The following is a 24,479-nucleotide window of genomic DNA, read 5'->3' as shown; positions in this document are numbered from 1 at the left end:
TATATATATATAAATATTAATGTGCATGTATATATATAAAGTACATTAGAGAAAGATTAATATTAATAGTTAAACATAAATATAAAATTTAAGAACTGCACTCATACAAAGTAATTACCATATTAAGTTACAATTTCGCTCCAAACGAAATTACATTAAAAGACTTCCAACTGTCACTCTGCAACTGTTAATTTTTGTTGCTGATTACTGATTACGAATCATGATTACGTCATCTATTTCTTATTTTCTTTCCTCTCACTGCAAACTTTTTTTACGATACTTTTTACGAGCGGATACTTTTTTAATATCATATTAAATATTACAAAAAATATCTGCAAAATTGGAGAATCACCACCATCATGTTATTTGCAAAACGTCTATATTATCTAACTATGATGTCAAACATTGATGTTTAATATTTACAACAGCAAATAGAGTGATTCTAATACATACTTGTCCATGTACTCTCCATGAAGCACAGCTTCACAAGCAGTACATTTGAAACACCATATATGCCACTCTTTGTCTAAGGCTATAAGAGCATGTCCTTCTTTTAATTCTTCCTTACAGCCAGCACATACTAGAAGAAAACAAAGATATTTACCATACATTTAATAATACTTTTTACAGTACACAAAAAAGCGAGCAAGCCTTAATCAGGTTGTGTAGCAAGATTTTTCAATAAAAAATAAGTGTCAGTACTTTTTAAGCACTCAAAAAATATTTTTTTAATCACTTTAAAAAAAAAAAAAATCATAATTAGGATCTGTGCAGTAATAAAAATTATTTCTTTATTAAAGTTCTTATTTTATAAACATAAAATCAACAAAATTCAAAAACATTTTCAAAAATTTTTACATAATCATGATAAAACAACTAGTTTCTGATAAATACTGAAGAGAAAATTGGGGATTTCATGCATTTTTCGTAATTTAGAACGACAATCGATATGGGGAAAAAATCTCTTTTTAAAAGATAGAAAATTAAGCACTTTTTACAAACCCTAAATAAAAAAAGTACCTTTAAGGGCTTTTAAAAAACGTAAATCAAAAATAAGCACTTTTTAAAAATGCTACGCACTCTGTTAATATTTTGAGGGACAAGAATTCAAATAAAAAATATATATACAGTATACTATAATACATAAATACTATAATACAGTATACTATAATACATAAATATATATACAGTCTTGATAACTCAAAATTAAAGGGACACTATAAAAATTTCGAGATAGAGAGTTTTCGAGATAACACGTTCAGAACTAAATATGTTCTGAGAAGTAGAAAAATATAATCTAAAATATTGCTCTAAAAAATAAGAGTCAACTACTAATAAATATGGATGTAATGATAGTTGACTATAAGTCTAAATACAACAAAGATAATTTTATTTCCAAAAATAATTATGCATTGAATAGAAAAGGATTGGTTTACAATAAACTTACATTGTGATTTTTACAAAAAATTTGCTTTCTATTTCAAAAAAAAATTGACATAACAAGGTTTGGAGAAGAAACTCTTCGACATAGGAATTAAATGTATATATAATGCCAAGGGGAAAATATATATATACTTTTTTGACAGAAAAAGGTTTTCTAGATATAGAAGTTTGAGATATCGAGAGTATACTGTATATACACCAAAAGTACATTTTTGTGTTTGTTTCCGTAACTTAAAATATCGTTTGCACAAATTAATTATCATACGTAGGGTTAGATCTTTAAACGAGATCTTTAGATTGAGCCCTAATACGTAAAAGTCCGATTTTTAAATCGAAACTCATAAAAGTATTCTATTTTTTGGGCACTTTGCTTAAAAATTTATAAGTGAAGTCAAATACAAATTTACAAAAACCTAGCTAATTCTCAATTTATGTAAGCAAAATTAATAAAATAAAATTAATTTTTACTTTTTATATTAAAAAAACTTTTTTTTTGAATTGTAAGAAGCTACTTCCAGCCAGATTTGAAAATAAAAAGGCTACATTAACTAATACTTGATAGGTGTTACCATTTATTAAAATAAAGGATATACAGTTAAAAATAATTTATCTGAAATTACTGGTAGCTTATGATGGCCAAACATTAGTGAATGGAACAAAAAAGAAGAAAAAAAACATTATATAAGGAAAAAGTTACAGAAATGTACAAAAATTAACAAATTAATAAAAAAGAGAGTGAGGGAGAGCAGAATGAATGAGTGTGCGTATTAAATTACTTTTACGAGTTGGTCCATTCTGTATTTGAGATTCTTGGGTTGGAGATTCGGCTGATACAATAGGAATCTGAATACATTTTGTACAAAGGATATCTTTGCCTGTATATGTAACTTTTTCCCCAGATGGAAAAGGTTGCCTGAAAACAAAATTTTTCGTTTTAAACTATAGAGATAAAACATAAAATTTTTCACTCAAGTTCCAAAAACTAATGCTGTATCATTTCTAGTACTTCTCTAAACGATAATACGTATTAAATATCTTTTAATTAAGGGCAAACAATTACAGTTTTCTTTATATTTCCATTATATTCTGTAACAATAAGTTTGAGAAATTAAAGCACTGAGAATGACCATGACTCTATAATAAATTATTTTGAATATGTAACAAATGCAAAATTGTCAAAACTGCAATTTCTGTAAAAGTATACCAAAAAATTTCTAATTCATTAATAGTGCTTTATAGATAATACGATATTTACCTAATTTTACATATGACTAGCCATAAAATTCACATTTACATAGTTCAAACTTACATTACAGTATAATATTAAAGTGCACACATCTTAAAAGGTTAACAAAACTTATTTTAATTGTTTTTCATTTTAAAAAGGTGTAGTTACATATTAAGTTTTTAATAAGTGAAAAATACATTTATCCATATAGGATGGTGAGAAACAGAAATTTTGGGCACATAACAGGAATAATGCATCTTTTTTTGGAGGAGGTGGTCATCAATAACAAAATATCTGCATTAAAAGATATTCCATACAGAACTTAAAGTGTTCCAACAGAAAAAATGCTTAAAAATCTGGCAACTTAGAATACACAACTTACTGCATCCAGCATATTTAAAAACAAATAAAATTGTTGATACAATAATACAAATGAATATTGACGTGCAACAAATTTAAGTTCATTTACAAGCACTATACAGAATGCTGTAAAATAGTATGCGCCTGAATACCATAGATTGATTTTAAAAAAAAACATACTCCAGGGAAAAACTGGTTAATGTAGTACAGTACAGAACCCGTTATCCGGAAATCAGAAAACCAAAAAACCGGAACGAAATCGATAAATTTTCCCGCCATTTAAAAAAAAATTTTTTTTTCCTCATAAGATTTCAGGATTTTTCTTTCTTTTTTGAAAGATGTTTACCTTACCATCATTTTGGAAATAATCNTTTAAGTTAATTTACAAGCACTACACAGAATGCTTTAAAATAGTATGCGCCTGAATATCATAGATTGATTTTAAAAAATACATACTTCAGGGAAAAACTGGTTAATGTAGTATTATAAAGGGGTAATATTAACCAGATTTACCATAAATGATATAGTCATAATCATGTCTTAGTTGCTAAAATGTATCGTCAATGTAGGAAATAAAAAAGGCTATAATTGCAGTACTCTTGTACCAAAAAGTTTTTTATTTGTTAATAATTTGTCATAACTTATTGCTATAATTGAAATAGAAGTATTCATTGAATATTAAAGAAAAATATTTCGTGAGATATTTTTTATAACAGATTTAAATTTCAGGTAACCTATAACTAAAGTATTGGCTATTATCAAAACTATAATGATGTATAAAATATGAGTAAAATATTTCAATATTATAAAATTCCTAGAAACTTCAATACTTCATTAAAAAGACTTAAAGATACATCTGATGCAGCAAAAATACATGAAATAATCTACAGTTCCAGGCCCAATTATTAGACGCACAATAAGATTCTATGTAGAATCTCTGGTTTGCACTTGTTTATGTTCGTGAATCAATTGGTTAAATAAGACAATATACGATATAAATTCAACGATTGGATTAAGTCGACGATATATTATATAAATATAGAATATTTATTATATCAGGTATTATATTAGTNACAGTTTCTGTTTCTGCAGAATCTTTTTTGAGAACTTTTGTTTTTGCCAAACCCAAAAATTTTGTTTCCCAAATAAGAAAATCTTTCTGCAAGAACTCAGTCCCTTTCTGCGACAATGTCGCTGTGTCGCCGTGTTTCTGCCACAGGGCATGCATGCAATGGGTTTTCATTCAGGAGATTTTTTATATACTTCCTATTTGTATTTATTTTTAACGTATTGCATTACCATGTTAACCACTGGATACACAAACATAAACAAGCGTAAACCGGTCTCAGCCACGTAAAAACCGTAATGCTGTATAGTATCACCTGATAATTAAGATTTTACAAAGAATCTTATTGTGCATCTAATAATATGGCCAGAAACTGAATATAATGGTCATTTTAAGACCCTTTATGTAAAATTATTATCATTTAACATATAGTGTCAGGCATTTAAGTGAGTAAGAAAAATAAATAACATAAAATTAAAAAAATAATTACATATTAATACAAAGCAATACAACTTTTTAAAAAGTAATTCAGATACATTATATTTAAAACAAATGGAACAAATATTGAACTATTAGTTTAGCACATATTTAAAAAATATTTTATTAGTTGCTTTAATTAATATCTTTTTTTTTTTAGCAGGATATGAATAAATAACTAAATTCTAATTTCTGAAGAAAAACAGTTGCAAAGTAAATATATATTACATGGCCTGCCAAGGAAAAATGCCGATAACACTTTCAAGATAAATGTAATTAAATTTTTAACAATAAGTTATCATTAAAAGAAGAAAAGGAGCAAATATAAACTCACCTACAACTAGCACATACAAAGCACTTTTGGTGATAAGTATTCCCCAGGGCTGTGACTACTTCTCCCTCTACATACTTTTTGCATTCTGCACATCTTGTACCAAATAGTTTTTGGTAATCTTTAGAACAGTAATATAGACCTTTATTAAGAAAAAACCCTCCTTGAGCAAGAGATGCAGCACATTCTGAAATCAATGTATCACGTTAATTACATAGATTTTCCAAATATCTGAGTTGCATGAATGAAAAATATTAGTCACAAACACATTGCAATGCATCATCAATAAAAAAAAGTGACCAAAAACATTTCAAATAAATTCCGTGTAGAAAGTATACAAATTTAAATAGTGATACAATGCTAATTTTCTAAATTAAAAATGGTACATAATTTCATTCTGATTGCTGACATTTTAGGTTATTCAAAGCAGTTTTCCAAAAGATTGGGAATATTTCCGTATCGTAATCTGTTGCGCCAAATATAATCAGCAATGTGCCAAATAGATTTTAAACTTGCAATTTTTTTTTAAAAAAAATAATAAATATGTAGATGTTTGTCTGGGGGTGGGTACGAGTTTATACCTTTCAAGTTGGTTCCTTTTTGNTCGAGTAGGCCCCTTACTGTGATGTTTTTTTTTTTTTTTTAGTTTCTCGCGGGCCACTGCCCGGAACTTGCCGAGGCTCGGCGATTATTCTGCCACAGATCAGCGATACGGAAATCTCCCCAGAAGATTTTTTATCATATTAAATTATGCTTTTTAGTGAATACTGAATAATATGCTTATTTTAATACTATTCTGAGTTTATAAAGGCCATTAAATCTCGTCAGATTGGAGGTTTTTTTCAAGTTAATTTTTTTAATTACTAAAACTATTTGCGATATTAAGTTCATTTTTTTCCAACAAAATAGTATATATACATATATATAGGTCTCTCAGAAACAGTTAATATATATATACACCCTATTTATGCTTTTATTTTCATATTTTGTAATCTGGCAAATTTTTCTGAAAATATTTGAAATCTTTTTTTAAAAAAAATTTTTAACAATTTTTTTATTATTCTCCTATAAATATTTTTTCCCGTGTTTTCTCAATATTTTTAAGTTTTATATTTATATTTTTTCTCGAAGCATTTATTTATTTATATATATATATATATATATGTACACCACAGGTCAAAAGTTTANATATATATATATATATTTAAGCTTCACAACAAGTTAAAGGAAGTGAACAAATTATCTCCATTTTCGAAAACTATATGATTTTAGAAATTAAAATTTAGCTAACATAAAGCTACTTTTGAAACTGAAATAAAAATAATTCAAGAATAGAATTTTAAAAGAGAATTGCAAATAACAATAATGTACTTTTCATAAATAGAAAAAGTCATTGATCACTAAACCACAAAATTTAATGGCAAATATTTTATAATCTTATTTATATAATTTGATAGTAAGAAGGAAAAAAACTTCATTAAAAGATGATTTAAAGAAAAAGTAGGGGTAAGATAATATTTTTCCAATACTTCCTAGGAAGTTTCTAAACAAGTTCCTAAAAAAATTTCGAAACATAAAATAAAGAAAATAAAACAAATTTAGAAAGTCATCTTTTTTATTTTGTCAGCCCAAAACAACACTATTGGAATAACATTATCTACAGATGAGTGAATCCAGACACCATTAAATTCACACCAGAACCAATAAAGCGAATTGAGCTATTTTATTTGAATAAATAATATAAAGTGATATAGAAATAAAAACCACAAGTGAAATGTACTTGTAAAACCAGACGTCTACTGAAGGAGGAAAACTCAAAGAGTGAAATTTAAAGAAATTTTTTTTAATGCTCTTTTAAGAACAAGAGTTTTATCTTTTTTGAAAACCTATAAAAATATTTAAGTAAAGAAAAATCACATTCTTATTTATTTATGGTGAAGTTATGGGGACAGATAACCATAAAAATGCTTTTTTTTTTTTTTTTTTTTTTTTTTTTTTTTTTTTTTTTTGTGGTGCAATCTTCACTTTACCTAAGCATTTACTTACTGAAAAAAAAAAATTAATTAAAAACACACACACTGAAAATTTATTGAGTTATAAATCTAAAAATTTTTTTAATTACATTTGATTAGCGACGCCATTTTCTCTCGCTTACATTTCCTTTCCTCACCGTTTCCGCTTTTCTTTTATAAAGCAAAGCATTCCCGCAACAGCCCTTTATGGGTCAAAGACCGGGTGGCATAGTATTCTGCCTTTTGCGTCAAACAGTGTAAAGAGAACCGTAGTGGCTCAGATGATAGAGCGCTCGTTTCCCAGTGAGGTGATTCGAGTTCGATTCCCAGTGATGGCAGGTCGAAATGAAATCCGCAAACAAGGCTAAGGAGTTAAAAATTAGTAGTTGTAAATTCAGAATTGGGTCGGCTGTTCAACAACGGTTAAATTACGAAAAAAAAAAATAAATAAATAAATAAAAACTAGCGTGAAGAGCGTAAGTAATAATCAATTAAAATAATAAGCAATAACCATACTTACTATCACAGTAAAACATGCCGAAATATCAGCGTAAATGTTATTTAAATAAATAAAAAACATTTATTTTAATACATTTAAAAAATTAGGGTCATTAATACTTAACCACTATAATAAAAAAGTAAGGGACGTCTTAACCCCGCCCCGCCCCAAAAGGGGCATACGGCGAATAATAAAAAAGTAAGAAAAATAATGGAATGTTTATATCAAAATAAACGAACCGAATAAATATCATTAGCCAAAATTCGAATATTTTTATCCTTCGTAATAAAAGAAATTAATTGGAATGGGTAGATAATTTTCCAGTAAATGAGAAAGTATTTAGCAGAAACAAAAAAGATCAAAATATGTAATTAAAGAATGATAAATATTAACCTGCACATTTGAAACAATCTAAATGGAAATATCTATCTTGAACTCTAAGAGCATTGCCACTACATTTTTTCTTGCATACTTCACACAGAACTTTACCTATAAATAAAGACAAAGACAATCAACATATATTTTTTCACATTGCTCATCATAACATCGTGTTTCACAACAGATAAAACATTTCACATTTATCATTTAAGTAAAAAGGAAAAATAGTTAAGTATAAATAATTATAAATAACAAAAATGTCATAAATCATATATCATATACCTGATAAAGTAAGAAAATAAGTACTTAAATAGAGCTGATTCTAGAAACAGGTGATGGAATTGTTAAAGAAAGCAACACATATTGTATAAAAATAAACAAATAAAAAATCATTATAGCACTTTTTTAAAAAGATGGTTTTTTATGTTTCTTTACAATGCGTTTGACAATAAGTGTATAGTCAGTTAAAATCTTTCTGCCGCATCAATCTATTTTTTACCACGTTATTATAATAAGGCACATACAGCTTTAATTTTTTTTTTTTTTCTAAATCGCTGAGAAAAAATCTCTTAACTAACAATTTAAGGTAAAAAGCAGAAAAGTGGTAATCAAATTATTTCGGTTCATTTCCATCATGCACAATGACTCATTAAAGACTTATTTTATTTTCTACTGCTAAATTTAAAATAAAAATTACGGGAGTGTACTTAGAATTAGCATAAATTAGATTTGTTCGAAGTAAAGTGAAAGCAAAAGCCACACCACTATTTTCGCTAGCACTTCTTATCTTTTCACCTAATTGTCGACAACCTGTTAAACGTCAATCAAAAAAATAAATAAATAAAATAAAATAAAAGAAGGAAGTATCACCAGGGTAACAAAATATTATTCGATATCATCAACGAAATTATAGCATTATATTTTATTTAAAATTATAGATAAAAAGAAGAATGTTAGAAAGTATAAAAAATGGCGACATTTTTCCAGACATTTCCAACTATAATTAACAAAATTCCAGACATTTGCAACTATAAATCATACCAATAGCAACTTAAAAAAGAAATTTTAAAATAGCGTTAAACAATTTCAACTTTACTATTGAGAAATGAATTTTTAAGAGATAAAGATAGAACTTTAATTTCTTGAATATCGATACCAATTTTTTCTTCTTCTAATTAGTGAGCAACAAGACAAATGTGACATCCATGTGGTAGCATTTCAACGAAAGTAAAAAATAGGTATTTCAAATTCGAACGAAATAAAGTTCAAGATAAAAAAAGCCTACAACAGGAAAAGTATTCATAGTTTCTGCATGTCTCACAAATTTGTAACAATGAAAGATGGTAGTAAATTTTCATTAATTAAATTAAAAAATAATCAAATCCCAGAATAAAGAATTATGCTTCTCTGATAACCATTCTTTTTCTCAGTTCTTTTTTCAGCATATGCATATACCGAAAACAAAATTCAGAACTAGTCCAGGTTTGTGCATTGAACTGTTCGACATGAAATTTATAATTTTAAGTCCATTATTGGTAAAACGATGACTGAACAAATTTCATTCTTCACATTAAATATTGATCAAAATAATTTGTAGTTTATTATTTTGGTTAGTATAATCACAAAAACTAATTTTATTCATTAACTTGGGGGTTCCACTATAAGATGATCGATCATAGAGGGATACGTTACCGTAAAAAAAATTAAGAACCACTGATTTAGCATTAAAATAATAATTCTCTTATTTCCTCATACTTTATGCTGGACATAAAATTTCCGACAGAAAGAAAGAGTAGATATAGATACCTTTTTATAACTATCATAAGGAATAGGAAGATTATTTTTGAAATAATTTCCGGAAGGAAACCGGAAAGAAAAAAAAAACTATGCTCTTCAATCACTTTTAACACCATTGCTCTATACAAAAACCGGAATGACAAAGCTGTTATCACTGCATTTAAAATTTCCTGTAAATCACGAACTATTTCCTATTTTCATAAATAAATAGGGAATACTAACAAATTATGAAATTTCACTTTAGATTTTCCTATCCAACATAGTTGACTTGTATGGAAGCGAATAAAAAAAAAAATTAATAATATCCGACTTAAACTAAAATTGTTAATAATTCTATTTTTCATGAAAAACTTCTACTCCGTTTTTACAAAAGACATTAAATTTGTTACTTAGTTGGTAAGCGAATTACTAAGAAAATATTTGCCACACTAAGTTTTTACTTCTCACACAAGTAATTAGACCTTTGAATATCGCTAGAATCGTCAACATTGCACCACTGAATTAAGGAATAATAACTAAGAGAAAGTACAGTAACAGCAGGGAACTTAATACAATTGTTTACAACAGTTACTGTATTGAGAGTCTTAAACTTGAACATAACTTTAATTTTTAACTACTTCACATAACAAATAAAAATTTAATTTGAACTATGGATAGCCTCAGCGTGTAAAAAATAATTAAACTTCTTGAAGGAAAAAAATCGTCGATTTAGCGAAGCTTTTTCATTCGGACAGAAATTATTAAAATCAAATTCACTGAATTCTGTATTTTTGCACATTTATTATGCACTCAAACAATGAAGTGTTGAATGCATCGTTATATTGACGTGTAGCGTCTTTTTCATAATTAGCGTACGTGGCCCTGGACAAAACATATTCAAACAATAATGAACGAATAACTCGCAAACACATCAGTTATAGAAAATGTAACAGTTTTAGAATAAATGGCATGCTATTCGCTAAAGCCTTGCGTTATAAGATGAACGAAAATTCTCGAAACAGCGCCCCAATTTTTTTTCCGGTTATGGAACCCTAAATAATCAACCTTCTTTTAACGGAACCCCGACTTCATAAATAAAGTTTATTATTAAGGTAATTGTGAACGTTATAACCTAAAGAAGACTTTAATAAGTGGAATGAAGACTTTTTTCATTGTTATAATCTTAATGTAGGTTTTATATCCGACAATTAAATTTGAAGTCCTTGTGTTCCATTTAATCTAGTTAAGAATTTGTCTTTAATGTATATAAATAAGCTGAAAATTAATAAAATAATTCGAATCACGTTACTTAAAAGAACTGCCACATACGTTGAAAATGATTATTAGGGAAAAATATTTATTTCATTTTAATTTAGTTATTTTATTTTGATTTGAAAAGCGCGATAGTAATGCAATATTTTATAAATGATTGTTCTTTTCATAAGTTTTTCAAAATTTATTTGAAAATTTTCAGTATTTATTTGAAATATTATATTTTCATTTAAAAATGCCCTTTCTATTTCATTGGCATTTTACTTGATATAATTTCACAAAGGCAACTGGAAGATTAAATAAATTATGAATTATAGGTTGGATCTAAATATAATCTGAGGGTTTAAAACCTATAAGAAGTACTAACTCATGGAACCTTTATGTTCAGCGGAACACCATTTGGGAATCGCTGATCTAGGATCTATACAGCATAATTATAATTTTAAAAGTTTTAGAATGTTACAATTACTTTCTTTCAGTAAGATCTTCGATTAGAATTAGTAATCAAAACTATATTCCCCTCCCCCTAGAGTGTATCAAATCTAGACATTTTTGTTTAACTTTTCAATGACCTATTTTAGTCTAATGATACGGTTTGCTTTAAAAATAAATTTGAAACTTCCAGTTGGGAATAACAAATTCAAAAATGCCAAGGATAAAAAAAAGTTATAAAATTGAATGAAACAAAAAGAGACGTTGTGGCTCATTTGTAATCAAAATATGAACCGTTATTTTTGAAAGTGGAATAAGTCNTCTAACTTTAAGGTATCAAAAACCGAATATCATTTTCGTTTTTCTATAAAAACGAAAGCTCTGTCGATTCAAACGAAATCGCCCATTCAGCGAAGAAAACGTCGAAGTAGCAAACGTTGGCGATCAAATAGCAACCCTTATGTTTACTTCCACTATCAGTTCTCGTTGAACAGACTATAGTGTAGCATTTTTGGTGTTTCATCAAATTATAGTGTTAAAAGCATCACCCAAAACTGAACCACTTTAGCCGACATTTTAAAATTTTAATCTTTATAAGTCTCCGGCTAAGCCACTTTCCAAATGGACCCATTTCACTTTTAAAAATAACGGTAATAACGATTTAATAACGATTTTCGAAACAATTTTATGCGATAATCTCAATTTGTGTGCAGTCCCCAAATCAGGAAGTTAAATAACAACGAAAAAGATTCACTTTCCGCAAGTGTCGAGTGATAGCAATCATGATGCTATTCTAATGCATCCGTGGATTTCAAGCACGGACAAACTCGTGATTTTTATTCACCCACACAAAAGGAGACGATGAATTATTTACCTCACATCCCTGAATACATTTAGTTTCAAAAAATGATATTATCGCCTTTAACTATAACCTGTTTAGTTTAGTTTAGACCTTCGAAAGGCATTCTTTTTGTTCAGCAATGCTTAGTTAGCACTTCCTTCCATATCAAACTAAACTGATCTTCCAAGACAATTTGCAACATAAGATTACATTACCATGAGGGGAAAAAAAAATCATACGTCAGACCTACCTAGATCAGAATATTTTCATGTATTTAACTTCTCCCTTTTCATTCTTTGCTTTATTAAGTGTGAAATAAAAAATAAAAAAACTGCCGACAAAGAAAATGCATCGACATGTTCGGTATTTTGGAGAGAAATAACGAATCTATTTTGTTTTGTCACAATCAGAGATGGGATGGAAAATGTGGACTCTTATAATTCTTCTGGACTAGTTTGGTGCAACAATTTAACCAGCGTAAATAATATGTCATCCATGAAATCTTTATTAAACCACCTACATCATTAGTTTTACTTTTGCAATAAGATTCTAATCTTTTTTTAAAAAAAAGTTAAGTGAAAAACGTCTGCTTGGTAAAAATTTGGTTACATTTTCTTTTTATCCATTCAGGTCTTCTATTCATCGGAAAGAAGCAGCAACTACCCAAGCTCGCACGCTCTGACAGTAAACGTACTAATACGACAAATTTTATTTCATTTTATTTTATAACCGTCGTTGAACAACCGAAACAATTTTTTGAGTTTAAGACTACTAATGTTCAACTCCGTAGCGGAATTCAGTTAAATTTTCGCAATTACGGTGGGCAAATTTGACCAATCAAAAGCTTGTATTTTTACATATCGCAAAATGCGATATATTTACAAAAATACAGGCTTAAATAAGCCATCAATAATTGCAAAATATATGTATTGCAAAATATATGTATTGTGGTACAAAGGAAACCATCCCTAAATTGTTTAAAATAGATTCTTTTAAATTTGAATCTGTAAAAAATTTTACTTATCTAGGATCANGTTGGCATCCCTGCCTTCATATCGATGAAAAAATCCCGACTTTCCTCGCAGGAAAATCTAGTCGCACCCAGCTGCACGATGAAAAATCCCGACTCTTTTCGCAGGAAAATCTGGTCGCACCCAGCTGCACTCGAGAAAACGACAGCTAAATTTTTTTCAGGGCATGCTGAATTGGTGGAAAACGTAGTCACCACAGATCGGTCAAAAGTCGATTAATCGCCGACCGGTCGGTAAGCGCTGGGAACAAAACGTCGATTAATCGACGGCCGGTTGGTAATGCGCTGAGAACAAAACGTCGATTAATCGACGGCCGGTCGGTAAAGTGTTAAGGATGCAAGGAAAATGTTAGTACAATTTTAGGAAATAAAAGGGAGAGTTAAAAATTTTAGGGCGAATGCGGACCCTTGAGAATTATTGTTTCCTTTTCTTGTTGGAATATTTAGATTGCTTCTCTTTATTTTCCTGGATCTTTTTTATAAGATCTGGAATTTTTTCATTTGCTTCCTTTAGAAGCAATTGACCTGCCTCAATTTCTTTGAAGTCTTTATTTTTTAATCCATTAGCAACATGGCTTTCAGCTAAAGAAAGCATGTTTTGTGCTGATAGCAGCTGATCTGCAAGTTTCTTCCCCTCAGCTGTAAGTTGCCCGAGTGAAAGTTCATCAGAACAATTATCTTGCAATGTGCGTTTACTTTTCTTTGCTTCTTTTTTATTCTCTAACCCTTTTAAATAAATTTTTCATGAATTTTTGGATGCATTTAGCAGTTCTCTATTGATAATGATTTTATCAATGTTGTTGTCTATGGATTTTAAAAATGATTTCATCTGTCTTAATGCATTAATGCTTTTAATACACAAACTACTTCTGCCTTCTAGGATATTTTTATTTGTACTGAGTCTTCTTTCACAGTCAGCATTTCCATGTGATAAAATAATTAAGGCTTTAACTACACTGGGCAGAATGGTGAATTTTGGCTGACCGAGACTATTTTTTAACTCAAAAATATTTCTCCAGAACTGATCAAGGCATTCATTTTCAGATATGCTACCAATATCTTCCATTTGCAAACAGACCCATTCATCTATCAATTCTGATACTTTGGGTGGAGGAACTATGAATGGTACGCATGAAGCAATCATCTTCATGCACGATAAAGATGCTGGTTCTGTGATGTATAGAGGATGAAGACATTTTAAATTTCTCAAAAACTTATCATTTAATGGAAGCTTTTTGAGAAGGTACTGAGTGCACTTCATGTAAAATGAACGTGCTCCCAAATAAAAAGTACGTCTATCACTATAAGGCAAGTCCTTCAGCTGATTGTCCGTATCCAGTCCAACTTCGGGTTTCTGGAGCCAGTTTGCACTTTCATTTAGATCTATATTTATTAAAGCAGGTCCATGGATATCTGCAAAACACTCAACTTTCAAAAAGCGCCCCATTAGTGTTTTTAACAACTGTTCAAGCTCATCATACAAAATATGTATGAGAGGTTCTTCTCTCTGCAATAACTGAAGAATATATACAAACATCTCAGAAGTATTTCTTAGAAAAAGAGCTGTAGCAAGCAATGATTTAGAGGAGAACATATCACAGATTTTTTTGAAACGTTGAGTTTCACACTTTATGACACGTTGCTTAAAGTTGAAAAATTCACTCAAGACGGTGAACTGTTCAATAAATCTGTCGATGCTGCTATGTAAAGTCAGCCATCGACTTTCAACATGTCTAAGGAGAACATGCTCAGGAAATTCAAATCTACTTTGAATGTTAGCTAAATTTTCAGACTGTGCAGCAGAACGTTTAAAAAAATAATACAGATCAATCAACAAGGATTCAACATCTGCGCCAAAACCGTCAAGGCCTTTTGCAAAAGCATTATGCACTATATGGAGATTACAAAAGCCTATATCAATTAAATTTGGATAATATTTGTTCATTTTGACCTTTAAAGTTTTCATAACATTTGGTCCATCAGTAAAGATATTTACAAGTTTGTCAGAAGGTAAGCGCAACAAGGCCTCATTTACTTTGTTGAAAAGAATTTCCGCTGTTCCGTGCCCAATGAAGAAAGACTCCAAATGATTTGATATTACTTGTTTTCTAGCTTCACCGTAAAATCTAACATGCACGTCTAGTTGCTTTGCTCTTTTTTCTGAAATTGGTGTTTCGTCAAGTTGTATACTGTAATAGGAATTGTATTTTAGAATTTCTTCTAATAGTTTTTCCTTTAAATACAGTCCAATTCCATCAGATATAAAATAGGACAGTTTAGCTCTTCCACACGAAAAGTGTTTGGCTATGGAAGAATCAGGAAACGTTCTTGTAAACATTACAGTAGCAATATCACCATAGGTATATGGCACATTGCGTGAAATAATGCTGAATGCATTATTTCAGCTGAAAGAATTTTATCTTCATGAGATAGAGCCGTAATATTTTGAGATGTACTTGTTGTGGTGAACCGCAGCTGAGATGGTTTTTTGAGAGTCCCATCATTTTTTCTATTCATCCGACATTTTCAGGCCTCGCAGCGCTCCTATATTTCTTATTAATCTGGAAAAATATCTATATTTCCCATTTTTTCCTATATTTTCTGTATTATTTTCCTTAATTTTCCCTTATAATCCTTTCTCAACGTCCGCGCTCCCGATTTGCGCTAGTCTGATGTCAATCATCAAACCACATCTAAAAATTCTTTAACCAATCATCCGTTTGCAATGTCTTAACCCAGCTGCACCAATACAAGTAAAAGGGAATCGTCAGCAAGTGAAGGAAATATATGTGAGGTTTGTGGAATAAGATATAGAATGGAAAGGGTGTGAAAAGAAGGAACCCAGAACGAAGCAATATATTTTAGTGTAGTCATGCGGATTCAATAAAGTGATTTTCGTTTTCAAGGTAAGTTCTTCTGTTTATATTATTATTTGTAACGAACTCTCCTCTCCCCCCCCCCACTACAGCGCCTCTGGCGGTGAACTAAGACAGTCTGCCAGGAACCGCCGTTAAGCACGGACGTTTAATTCGAGCTTATGCTAATGATTGAAACTGAAACTTATGCTAATGATTATAAAGAACTTATGTTTTAGTTGTTGTTATATTGTATTTTGTTTTATTTTCATTGATCTCAATTACAGATATAAATTGAATTTAGCTAAGGTTATAATAAAACTTGTTATTTAAAAGAAAAAAAATCAAAACTAAGAAAGAGGAAAAGAAATTTAAGAATATGTTGCTTCTTTTAATTCATTTATGTAACTTGTAGTATAGTTTTATTATTACAATTTCTATTTGTTATTACTTTAAAAAAAAAAAAGAAAGGAAGGAGAAGAATTTTTTTCTATTGCTATGTGTTCTATATATATGTTTCTATATTGAATACACTTTAGTAACAAAGGTGGATAATTTTGATAAATGAAGAGTAGTGTATTTTGGGATGAAATTATTTTTTTTATCTTGGTTTAATAGAATTTTATCCAGAAAAATAAAAGTAAAATGTCTGTATAGTGTTTATACAGTATAATGTTTATTGTTCAAAATATTTATTTATTTACAATATTGGTGTTTTATATGGGAATTTTGTTGATGTACTGATAGTTATAATTCACATTACCACTACTGGCTCTATAATTAATACATCGTATATTTTCATTTCCCATTGATTATATTAACTGATTCAAATTATCTCAAGTAATATTGTGTGATAGGGTATCTATAATTAGAAACATTTTATATTAAATAATAAGTGACATTTCATTATCAGTGACATTTTGAGACTATTGGGGGTATTAAATAATATCTATTAAGTGGTGCTTTCACAATCTGCTACAATGACATTTTTAGGAAAGGGAAAAAAAGGTCGATTTATGTGTATTAGCTGAAGAAATGGGTCTTAAGGTTCCCCCCGATGCTAAAGTCATTCAAATTAAGAAACTAATCACAGAAAATGAAGCATACGATGAAGAATTTTGCCTCAATGTGCTACAAAATATTATTGATGACAGAGTCGAAAGCGAAAGAAGCGAAAAATTAAATAGAGAAAAAGAAGAAGAACAATATCGAATATTGAAAGAAAAGGAACAAGAACAGAATTTTAAGCTGGAAAAATTACGTTTGCAAATTGAAGCGCAAAAATTCATACAACCATCATCTGGTTTAACTAGTACTTGTCCTGTCAACTTACAGCCAAAGAAATTACTACCTGAATTCAATCCCAAAGAGGACGATATGGTTTTATATCTCAACTTATTTCAACGCCAATTGAAATTTTTAAAAGTAAACAAAGAGAATTGGGTAGCTTATTTGCTTGGTGTCCTGCCAAACGATATTGCTCAACTCATCGCAAGAGAAGCAGAAGATAAAGCCCAAGATTTTGACTATATCAAAGAAATGCTTCTGAAAAGATTTAAGCTAAGTGCAGAAAAGCTTCGACAGTTGTATGCCACTCACAGAAAAACACCTGAGAAAACTTGGAAAGATTTTCATTTTGAACTTTTTTCGAAAATTGGTTAATGGAATTAGACATTAAAACTTTTGATGACTTAAAAAACTTGATGATCGTCGATGAAATGAAAAAAAGAATTCCTCCAGAAGCTAAAGAGCACTTCTTAGATGTCTGGTGTGAATGGAAAACGCCCGAAGATTTAATTGAGAAAATGGATGCGTATGAAAATCTTCGTATGAACAAAAAAAATTTACAGAAAAGAAGCTTAATTTGAAACAAACAGAATCACAAAGACTTTATAACCAAAACAAGTATTCGCGTAGTCCCAGGGTACAATATGACCAGAAATATAACATGCATTCTTTCAGACAAGAAAATAGGCCAGATACTGGATTTCAAAGTCATAACAAGCAGGACTTTTCTAATTATGAAAGAATTCCGCGAAGAAATGGTTTTATGTATGATGATCAACATCATAAAGTAAACAATGACAGATTTGAAGAGAGCAGAACTGGTAGAAGGTGCTATGGATGTGGTGAACCTGGCATTATCAAATCTCGCTGTCCTAAATGCAATCCATCCAGCACAAACTCTTCTCCCAGTGTTGGAAGCGTCCTCTTCCAGTCATGTGTAGACGAATCATCACAACTAGCTATATTGAGTATAACAGTAAATGGACTCTTGGGTACTGCATGTGCTGACAGTGGAGCAAGCCATTGTATTGCTGGAGAACGGTTGTATCAAATTTTCAAACAAGAAGGTGCAGACTTTCAAGAGACCCAACTCACTATGACGCTTGCTGACGGAGAAAAACGACAAGTGGAAGTCTTCACTACTTTGGTAGATATAGGACTTGAAGGAAGAGTCTTTAAAACAAACTTAATTGCATTACCCCATGCTAAAGAAAATCGTACTCTTCTTGGTACAGATATCCTTCAAGATGCTGGTATCGTTCTTGATCTGAAAAGTCGCAGATGGTACTTTTATGATTTTCCCCGACGAAAATTTAATTTTGCTGAAGAAGCCAATTTGTGTGATATCAAGAATACGCTATGTGCTGAATCCAATACTTGTCAACTGAGAGAGGAAGAAGGTCAACAACTGTCAAGTAAAGGAAAAAACAAACTCAACACCCTGTTGAAACAGTATGAAAGAATCTTCGAACCAGGGGGAGATGCTACTCCATACGCAAAACATTACATCAATACTGGTGATCATCCTCCTGTATCTGTTCCCCCGTACAGATTACCTCCTTCTAAGAAAGAAGAGTTGAAGAGACAAATTGATGATTTGTTAGAGAAAGATATAATTGAAGAGTGCGAGTCGCCTTATGCAGCACCCGTGGTTTTAGTTCCTAAACCGAACGGTTATAGACTCTGCGTGGACTATCGAAAACTAAATGAGAAAACTTTACCCGATACATATCCATTACCCAGAATGGATGATTTATGGCATGATGCAAAGACATGTAAATATATGTCAACCATTGACTTAACAGCTAGCTATCATCAGGTAGAAGTTAACCCAGCTGACAGAGATAAAACAGCATTCATCTGTTCTTCTGGCACTTTCCGATTCAAAAGAATGCCTTTTGGTTTACGAAACGCTGTAGCAACGTTCCAACGCCTGATGGATCGTTTCCGCAATGNTCCTTCAGCTGATTGTCTGTATCCTGTCTAACTTCGGGTTTCTGGAGCCAGTTTGCACTTTCATTTAGATCTATATTTATTAAAGCAGGTCCATGGATATCTGCAAAACACTCAACTTTCAAAAAGCGCCCCATTAGTGTTTTTAACAACTGTTCAAGCTCATCATACAAAATATGTATGAGAGGTTCTTCTCTCTGCAATAACTGAAGAATATATACAAACATCTCAGAAGTATTTCTTAGAAAAAGAGCTGTAGCAAGCAATGATTTAGAGAAGAACATGTCGCAGATTTTTTTGAAACGTTGAGTTTCACACTTTATGACACGTTGCTTAAAGTTGAAAAATTCACTTAAGACTGTGAACTGTTCAATAAATCTGTCGATGCTGCTATGTAAAGTCAGCCATCGACTTTCAACATGTCTAAGGAGAACATGCTCAGGAAATTCAAATCTACTTTGAATGTTAGCTAAATTTTCAGACTGTGCAGCAGAACGTTTAAAAAAATAATACAGATCAATCAACAAGGATTCAACATCTGCGCCAAAACCGTCAAGGCCTTTTGCAAAAGCATTATGCACTATATGGAGATTACAAAAGCCTATATCAATTAAATTTGGATAATATTTGTTCATTTTGACCTTTAAAGTTTTCATAACATTTGGTCCATCAGTAAAGATATTTACAAGTTTGTCAGAAGGTAAGTGCAACAAGGCCTCATTCACTTTATTGAAAAGAATTTCCGCTGTTCCATGCCCAATGAAGAAAGACTCCAAATGATTTGATATTACTTGTTTTCTAGATTCACTGTAAAATCTAACATGTACGTCTAGTTGCTTTGCTCTTTTTTCTGAAATTGGTGTTTCGTCAAGTTGTATACTGTAATAGGAATTATATTTTACAATTTCTTCTAATAGTTTTTCCTTTAAATATAGTCCAATTCCATCGGATATAAAATAGGACAGTTTAGCTCGTCCACACGAAAAGTGTTTGGCTATGGAAGAATCAGGAAACATTCTTGTAAACATTACAGTAGCAACATCACCATAGGTATATGGCACATTGCGTGAAATAATGCTGAATGCAAACATTATTTCAGCAGAAAGAATTTTATCTTCATGAGATAAAACCGTAATATTTTGAAATGTACTTGTTGTGGTGAACCGCATCTGAGATGGTTTTTTGAGAGTCCCATCATTTTTTCTATTCATCCGACATTTTTCTATGTGTTTGACACTAGAAGCATGTCTTTTTATGGCTGATGCCCCACGCTGTGCACAATCAATTTTGCAGTTGCAGATACAGCATATTGCATCTGAGGGTTTTGATCCTGGTATACACCACAGTTTGATCAAGTCTCCATTACAGTCAATCTCTTCCAGTACATCGTGATTTAACTTGGTACATCTTGAACCTAAAAGATAGAAACATGCATTCATACAAAATGAAATATAATTAAAACATAAAACTATATTAGGCTCAATCCCAGAACACAGTATGGAAGGTTTTGGTGTAACAATTGGAGCAATATTTGGTGCGTACTATTCATACACTGTCTTTTATTTACATACATTTTATTTTATTCCAAACTTATTAATAATGTTTTCACCACTATTCAGGATGTTTACTCATCTGCTACATCAGATGAAATGAAATTACACAGACAGGAAGGAAATGGAAATTAAACAAGTGTTTACTAAATATTTTCCAGTTTTTATTAATTAAAGCATATTTTTTAATAAATGCTTTAAAACAATTTTTGTTAACTAAATACATTCTAATCATTTTTTCAACCATATATATCCAAACTATATAGATCACATATTTTTTTAAATGTTTATTTTAAATAATATTTTAATAACAATAAATATAGGACCTGATGGGGGATTCCAAAAACAGAAACTATTAGGGCCAAGCAATTTTTTTAAATTTTTTTTATTTTATAAAACGCAGGGCTCGAAGGGACAATATTACAAAATATAGAATTTTTTAAAAAAATTATGTAGGATTTTAAAAATATAAGAAAATTTTAATAACAAATTATATTAAGTAATTTTACTAATATTTATATGATCACTTATTCACATTTATTCTTTTGCTAGTATTCCTCGTGAAATAACTTGATAGAAAACCTTATTCATAATCAGGGGCATGCTTAGAGTTTTAGCGGCCGAGGGCAAAACAAAGAAGTATTTTATAAGGATTAAAAATAAAAAAAAAATGTTTTGTTTGACAAAGTTAGCACTGAACAATGTATTTGATTTTATTTCAAACAGATTTTTTACATAATGTAATACAGTAGAGAACCAATTAACCGGGATGCACGGGACCATCGCTATCCCGGATGTCTGAATTTCCCGGTTTTCTGGATCGGACAAAAGTGCCGTTAATCGATGTTACATCAAACCCAAATTGTAAGGAAAAAGTTAAACATATTTAAAAATAGAGAAAAAACGAAAAGATCTCCTAAATTTAAAAAAAAATGGTAGAAAAATAACATTTAAAAGGATAAAAACATTTGCAAATTTAGACAAGTTTAAAAAAATACAAAATTTGCATATTTATTTTTTGATAATAATTAAAATCCCCAAATTAACTAATATAAAACAAAACCAATAATTAAAAAACGCAATATATTTCATACCTAATTATACTGTGGGGGGGATGAAAAGAAAACTTATTAATCTGACTAAAAACAACACTTGAAAATTATGGAACGGAAACGATAGTTAAAAAAAGACACCAACATAAGTATTAAAACCTCGAAGAGACAGGATATTATAAGATAAAATGAATTAAAAAAAAAAAAAATTAATGATAAAATTTATGAATAAAAAGAATTAATTTATTGAGTACGAAATTTATCCTGAAAAGAAAGAAAAAACTCAAACGTAGTGGAATCAGAAAAAGAAAACTGCAATCTGCTTCAGAAAATAATCGTATGCTTAAATTAATAAACAATNTTATAAAATAATCACCTGCTTTTATTAACAAATAATTATATGCTTAAATTAATAAACAATCTTCTCCTTTTATTTTATTTTTTTATTAAAAGACTATTTTTAAGGAAAGCAGATGTGATTGCACATCAAGAAAAACTTGCTAATGATATCGCATTTCTAAGAAATCAGGATTTATTCAACACAAAAACATTGTTTTGTTAATTGATGTAAAATAGATGAATATAACTAGTGATTAAATAATGCATTATCCGAAATTATAAAACAATTCACCATAATAAATAACAAAACTGAGTAACTGAAGTGGATGATTTAAAATAAATCTCACATTTCACCTTTAAAATCAATACTCTTAGCCAGATGTTTACGCAAATGATGTTATGCAAACATTCATTGCTATGCCTGTGCAATGCATTTCCCCCACCCCCTCGTAAATCAAAGAGAAAAAGAAATCAGCTTGCCACTCCTTTAAGTTTGATTGATGGCAGCTTATCAGAAGAAAAAAAATAAACACAGAAAATAAAACATTTGTCCCTTCCTTGCCCCCTCTGAATCTAATGATCTTCAAGGTCAGGGGAAGAATTTGAAGTTCCTCTGGGCAAGTGAGGAGAATTCCCCCCTTTCCCTCTACTCAAGGATGAGTCAAATTTCTGCTTTTTTTATAATCGTTATAGTACTTTAAAATAGCGGGAAAACCAAGCAAAATTCTTCCCGGTTATCTGGATACCGGATAAATGGTTCTCTACTGTACTGTATAAATATAGTTTTTATATAAATCTTTGATTTAAAAAATAATCAGATTCAAATGAATGATTTTTTAATTTAGTTTCTGTCTAGCAAAAATTAATGACTCTTCCGATTTCGTTTTTAAAGTTATTTTATTACTTTTTTTTCTGTTTACACTAAATAAGAAATTAAAATAAATTAAATTAAAAGCCTGGATGTGGTTTACGGGAATGCTTTAATCAACTAAAAAATAAAATATGCATCAGACGGCAATACGGAAGCGGATTCTATTAAATATGTGCATGCTCATCTCTTTTGATAAAGCGCGTCATCGTTTTTTCTCTACTTCTGGTTTGAACGTAAGAAGCACTTCCATTACATTTTAATGGGAGATAAGGTTTTTAATTTGCTGTGTTCCGATTTTGGAATTAAGTACTACTAAAAATATTTATGAAACGATTACTGTGTGTAATTTTTTTTAAAAACAGATTACAATCGGTAAAAACTGAAATCATCCAATTTTTTCTTTTAATAATGGATGTTTAACCCGTTAATTAAATACGTTGCATAATCCCACAAATGGATATTATTTACGCGGAATATAAAACTTATATATCCGTTTCGCGCAAAAGGCACCTTATTAATTCATTTTATATTTTTTGTAGTTCGTTCTCAAAATCAAAGATTTACAATATTAACTCACTTTATTTTATTATTTTCAGACCTGTACAATGTTCTGAATTAATCACTAGAACACCTTTTTAAAATCAAAGTACCAGAAAACGAAAAAATAAAATATAGACAAAACAAACAGAAACACTTGCCAACCACATATTTCCGATTGGGTTTTCATCAGATTTAAATCTTAATTAAAAAGCCGTTTTAAACTAACTATTATTTGTGAAGCCTACACATACAAAATAAATTAAAATGAAAACATGCTTACCTTTACTGGCCATTATTCTTTGTTGAATCCTGTTAAAATAAAACGGACGCATCGAAAATAATTACGTGCACTGTACTGTTTCCTAAGAAAAAAGAGCAAGATAATAACCAATAGTATAAGGGAAGAATACCCTTTTTTTTTTACAAGATCACGTGCATACGATACTGATTGCTACTAACTGCTGTACATAATCCAATTGTAGACACGAAATACATATTCTATTTGCATTCCAATACCTGATTCGCCAAACGGAATTTCTGACATTTAAATGACGTATTTAGGAGGCGTGAACGGCAAAATGCTCTCCAATGACTCCCGGCGATGCGGATTAATATTTGGAACTGAATTAAGGTTTGTCAAATTTTGGACGTTTTGTCTCAGAATGGCGCAGCTTTGGCAGAAACTGAGCTGAATGTCGCAAAATGGCGCAGTTATGCCGTTTTGTCTCAGTTTGTCGCAAATGGCGCAGGCGTAGCATCCCTGTCATACGTCAGACCTACCTAGATCTAAATATTTTCATATATTTAACTTCTCCCTTTTCATTCTTTGCTTTATTAAGTGTGAAATAAAAAATACAAAAAACTGCCGACAAAGAAAATGCATCGAC

The 24,479-nt window shown here is 30.1% G+C and overlaps 2 protein-coding genes across 2 annotated transcripts in view; both read right to left on the bottom strand.

Annotated features, from left to right (window-relative positions):
• Positions 1-24,479, bottom strand: part of LOC107442219 (actin-binding LIM protein 2) — a 98,619-nt gene that overhangs the window by 33,642 nt on the left and 40,498 nt on the right. Inside the window, exons 2-5 of the mRNA XM_071177085.1 lie at positions 7,810-7,905; positions 4,909-5,092; positions 2,220-2,356; positions 454-580 (exon numbers count right to left, since the gene is read on the bottom strand). Of these exons, the coding sequence (XP_071033186.1) occupies positions 454-580; positions 2,220-2,356; positions 4,909-5,092; positions 7,810-7,905 (544 nt within the window). The remainder of the gene's footprint in view (positions 1-453; positions 581-2,219; positions 2,357-4,908; positions 5,093-7,809; positions 7,906-24,479) is intronic.
• Positions 19,386-24,355, bottom strand: LOC139424921 (uncharacterized). The gene is made up of 3 exons (XM_071177042.1): positions 23,873-24,355; positions 19,559-20,654; positions 19,386-19,446 (listed from the first exon to the last, which is right to left on the bottom strand). The coding sequence occupies exons 1-3, from the start codon at positions 23,922-23,924 to the stop codon at positions 19,386-19,388; spliced, it is 1,209 nt and encodes a 402-aa protein (XP_071033143.1). The 5' UTR covers positions 23,925-24,355.

This window comes from Parasteatoda tepidariorum, chromosome 2 (genome assembly GCF_043381705.1).
Source record: "Parasteatoda tepidariorum isolate YZ-2023 chromosome 2, CAS_Ptep_4.0, whole genome shotgun sequence".
Classification (NCBI taxonomy): domain Eukaryota; kingdom Metazoa; phylum Arthropoda; class Arachnida; order Araneae; family Theridiidae; genus Parasteatoda; species Parasteatoda tepidariorum.
The sequence above is the reverse complement of the archived record's forward strand: the minus strand, read 5'-3'. Positions and strand labels throughout refer to the sequence as shown.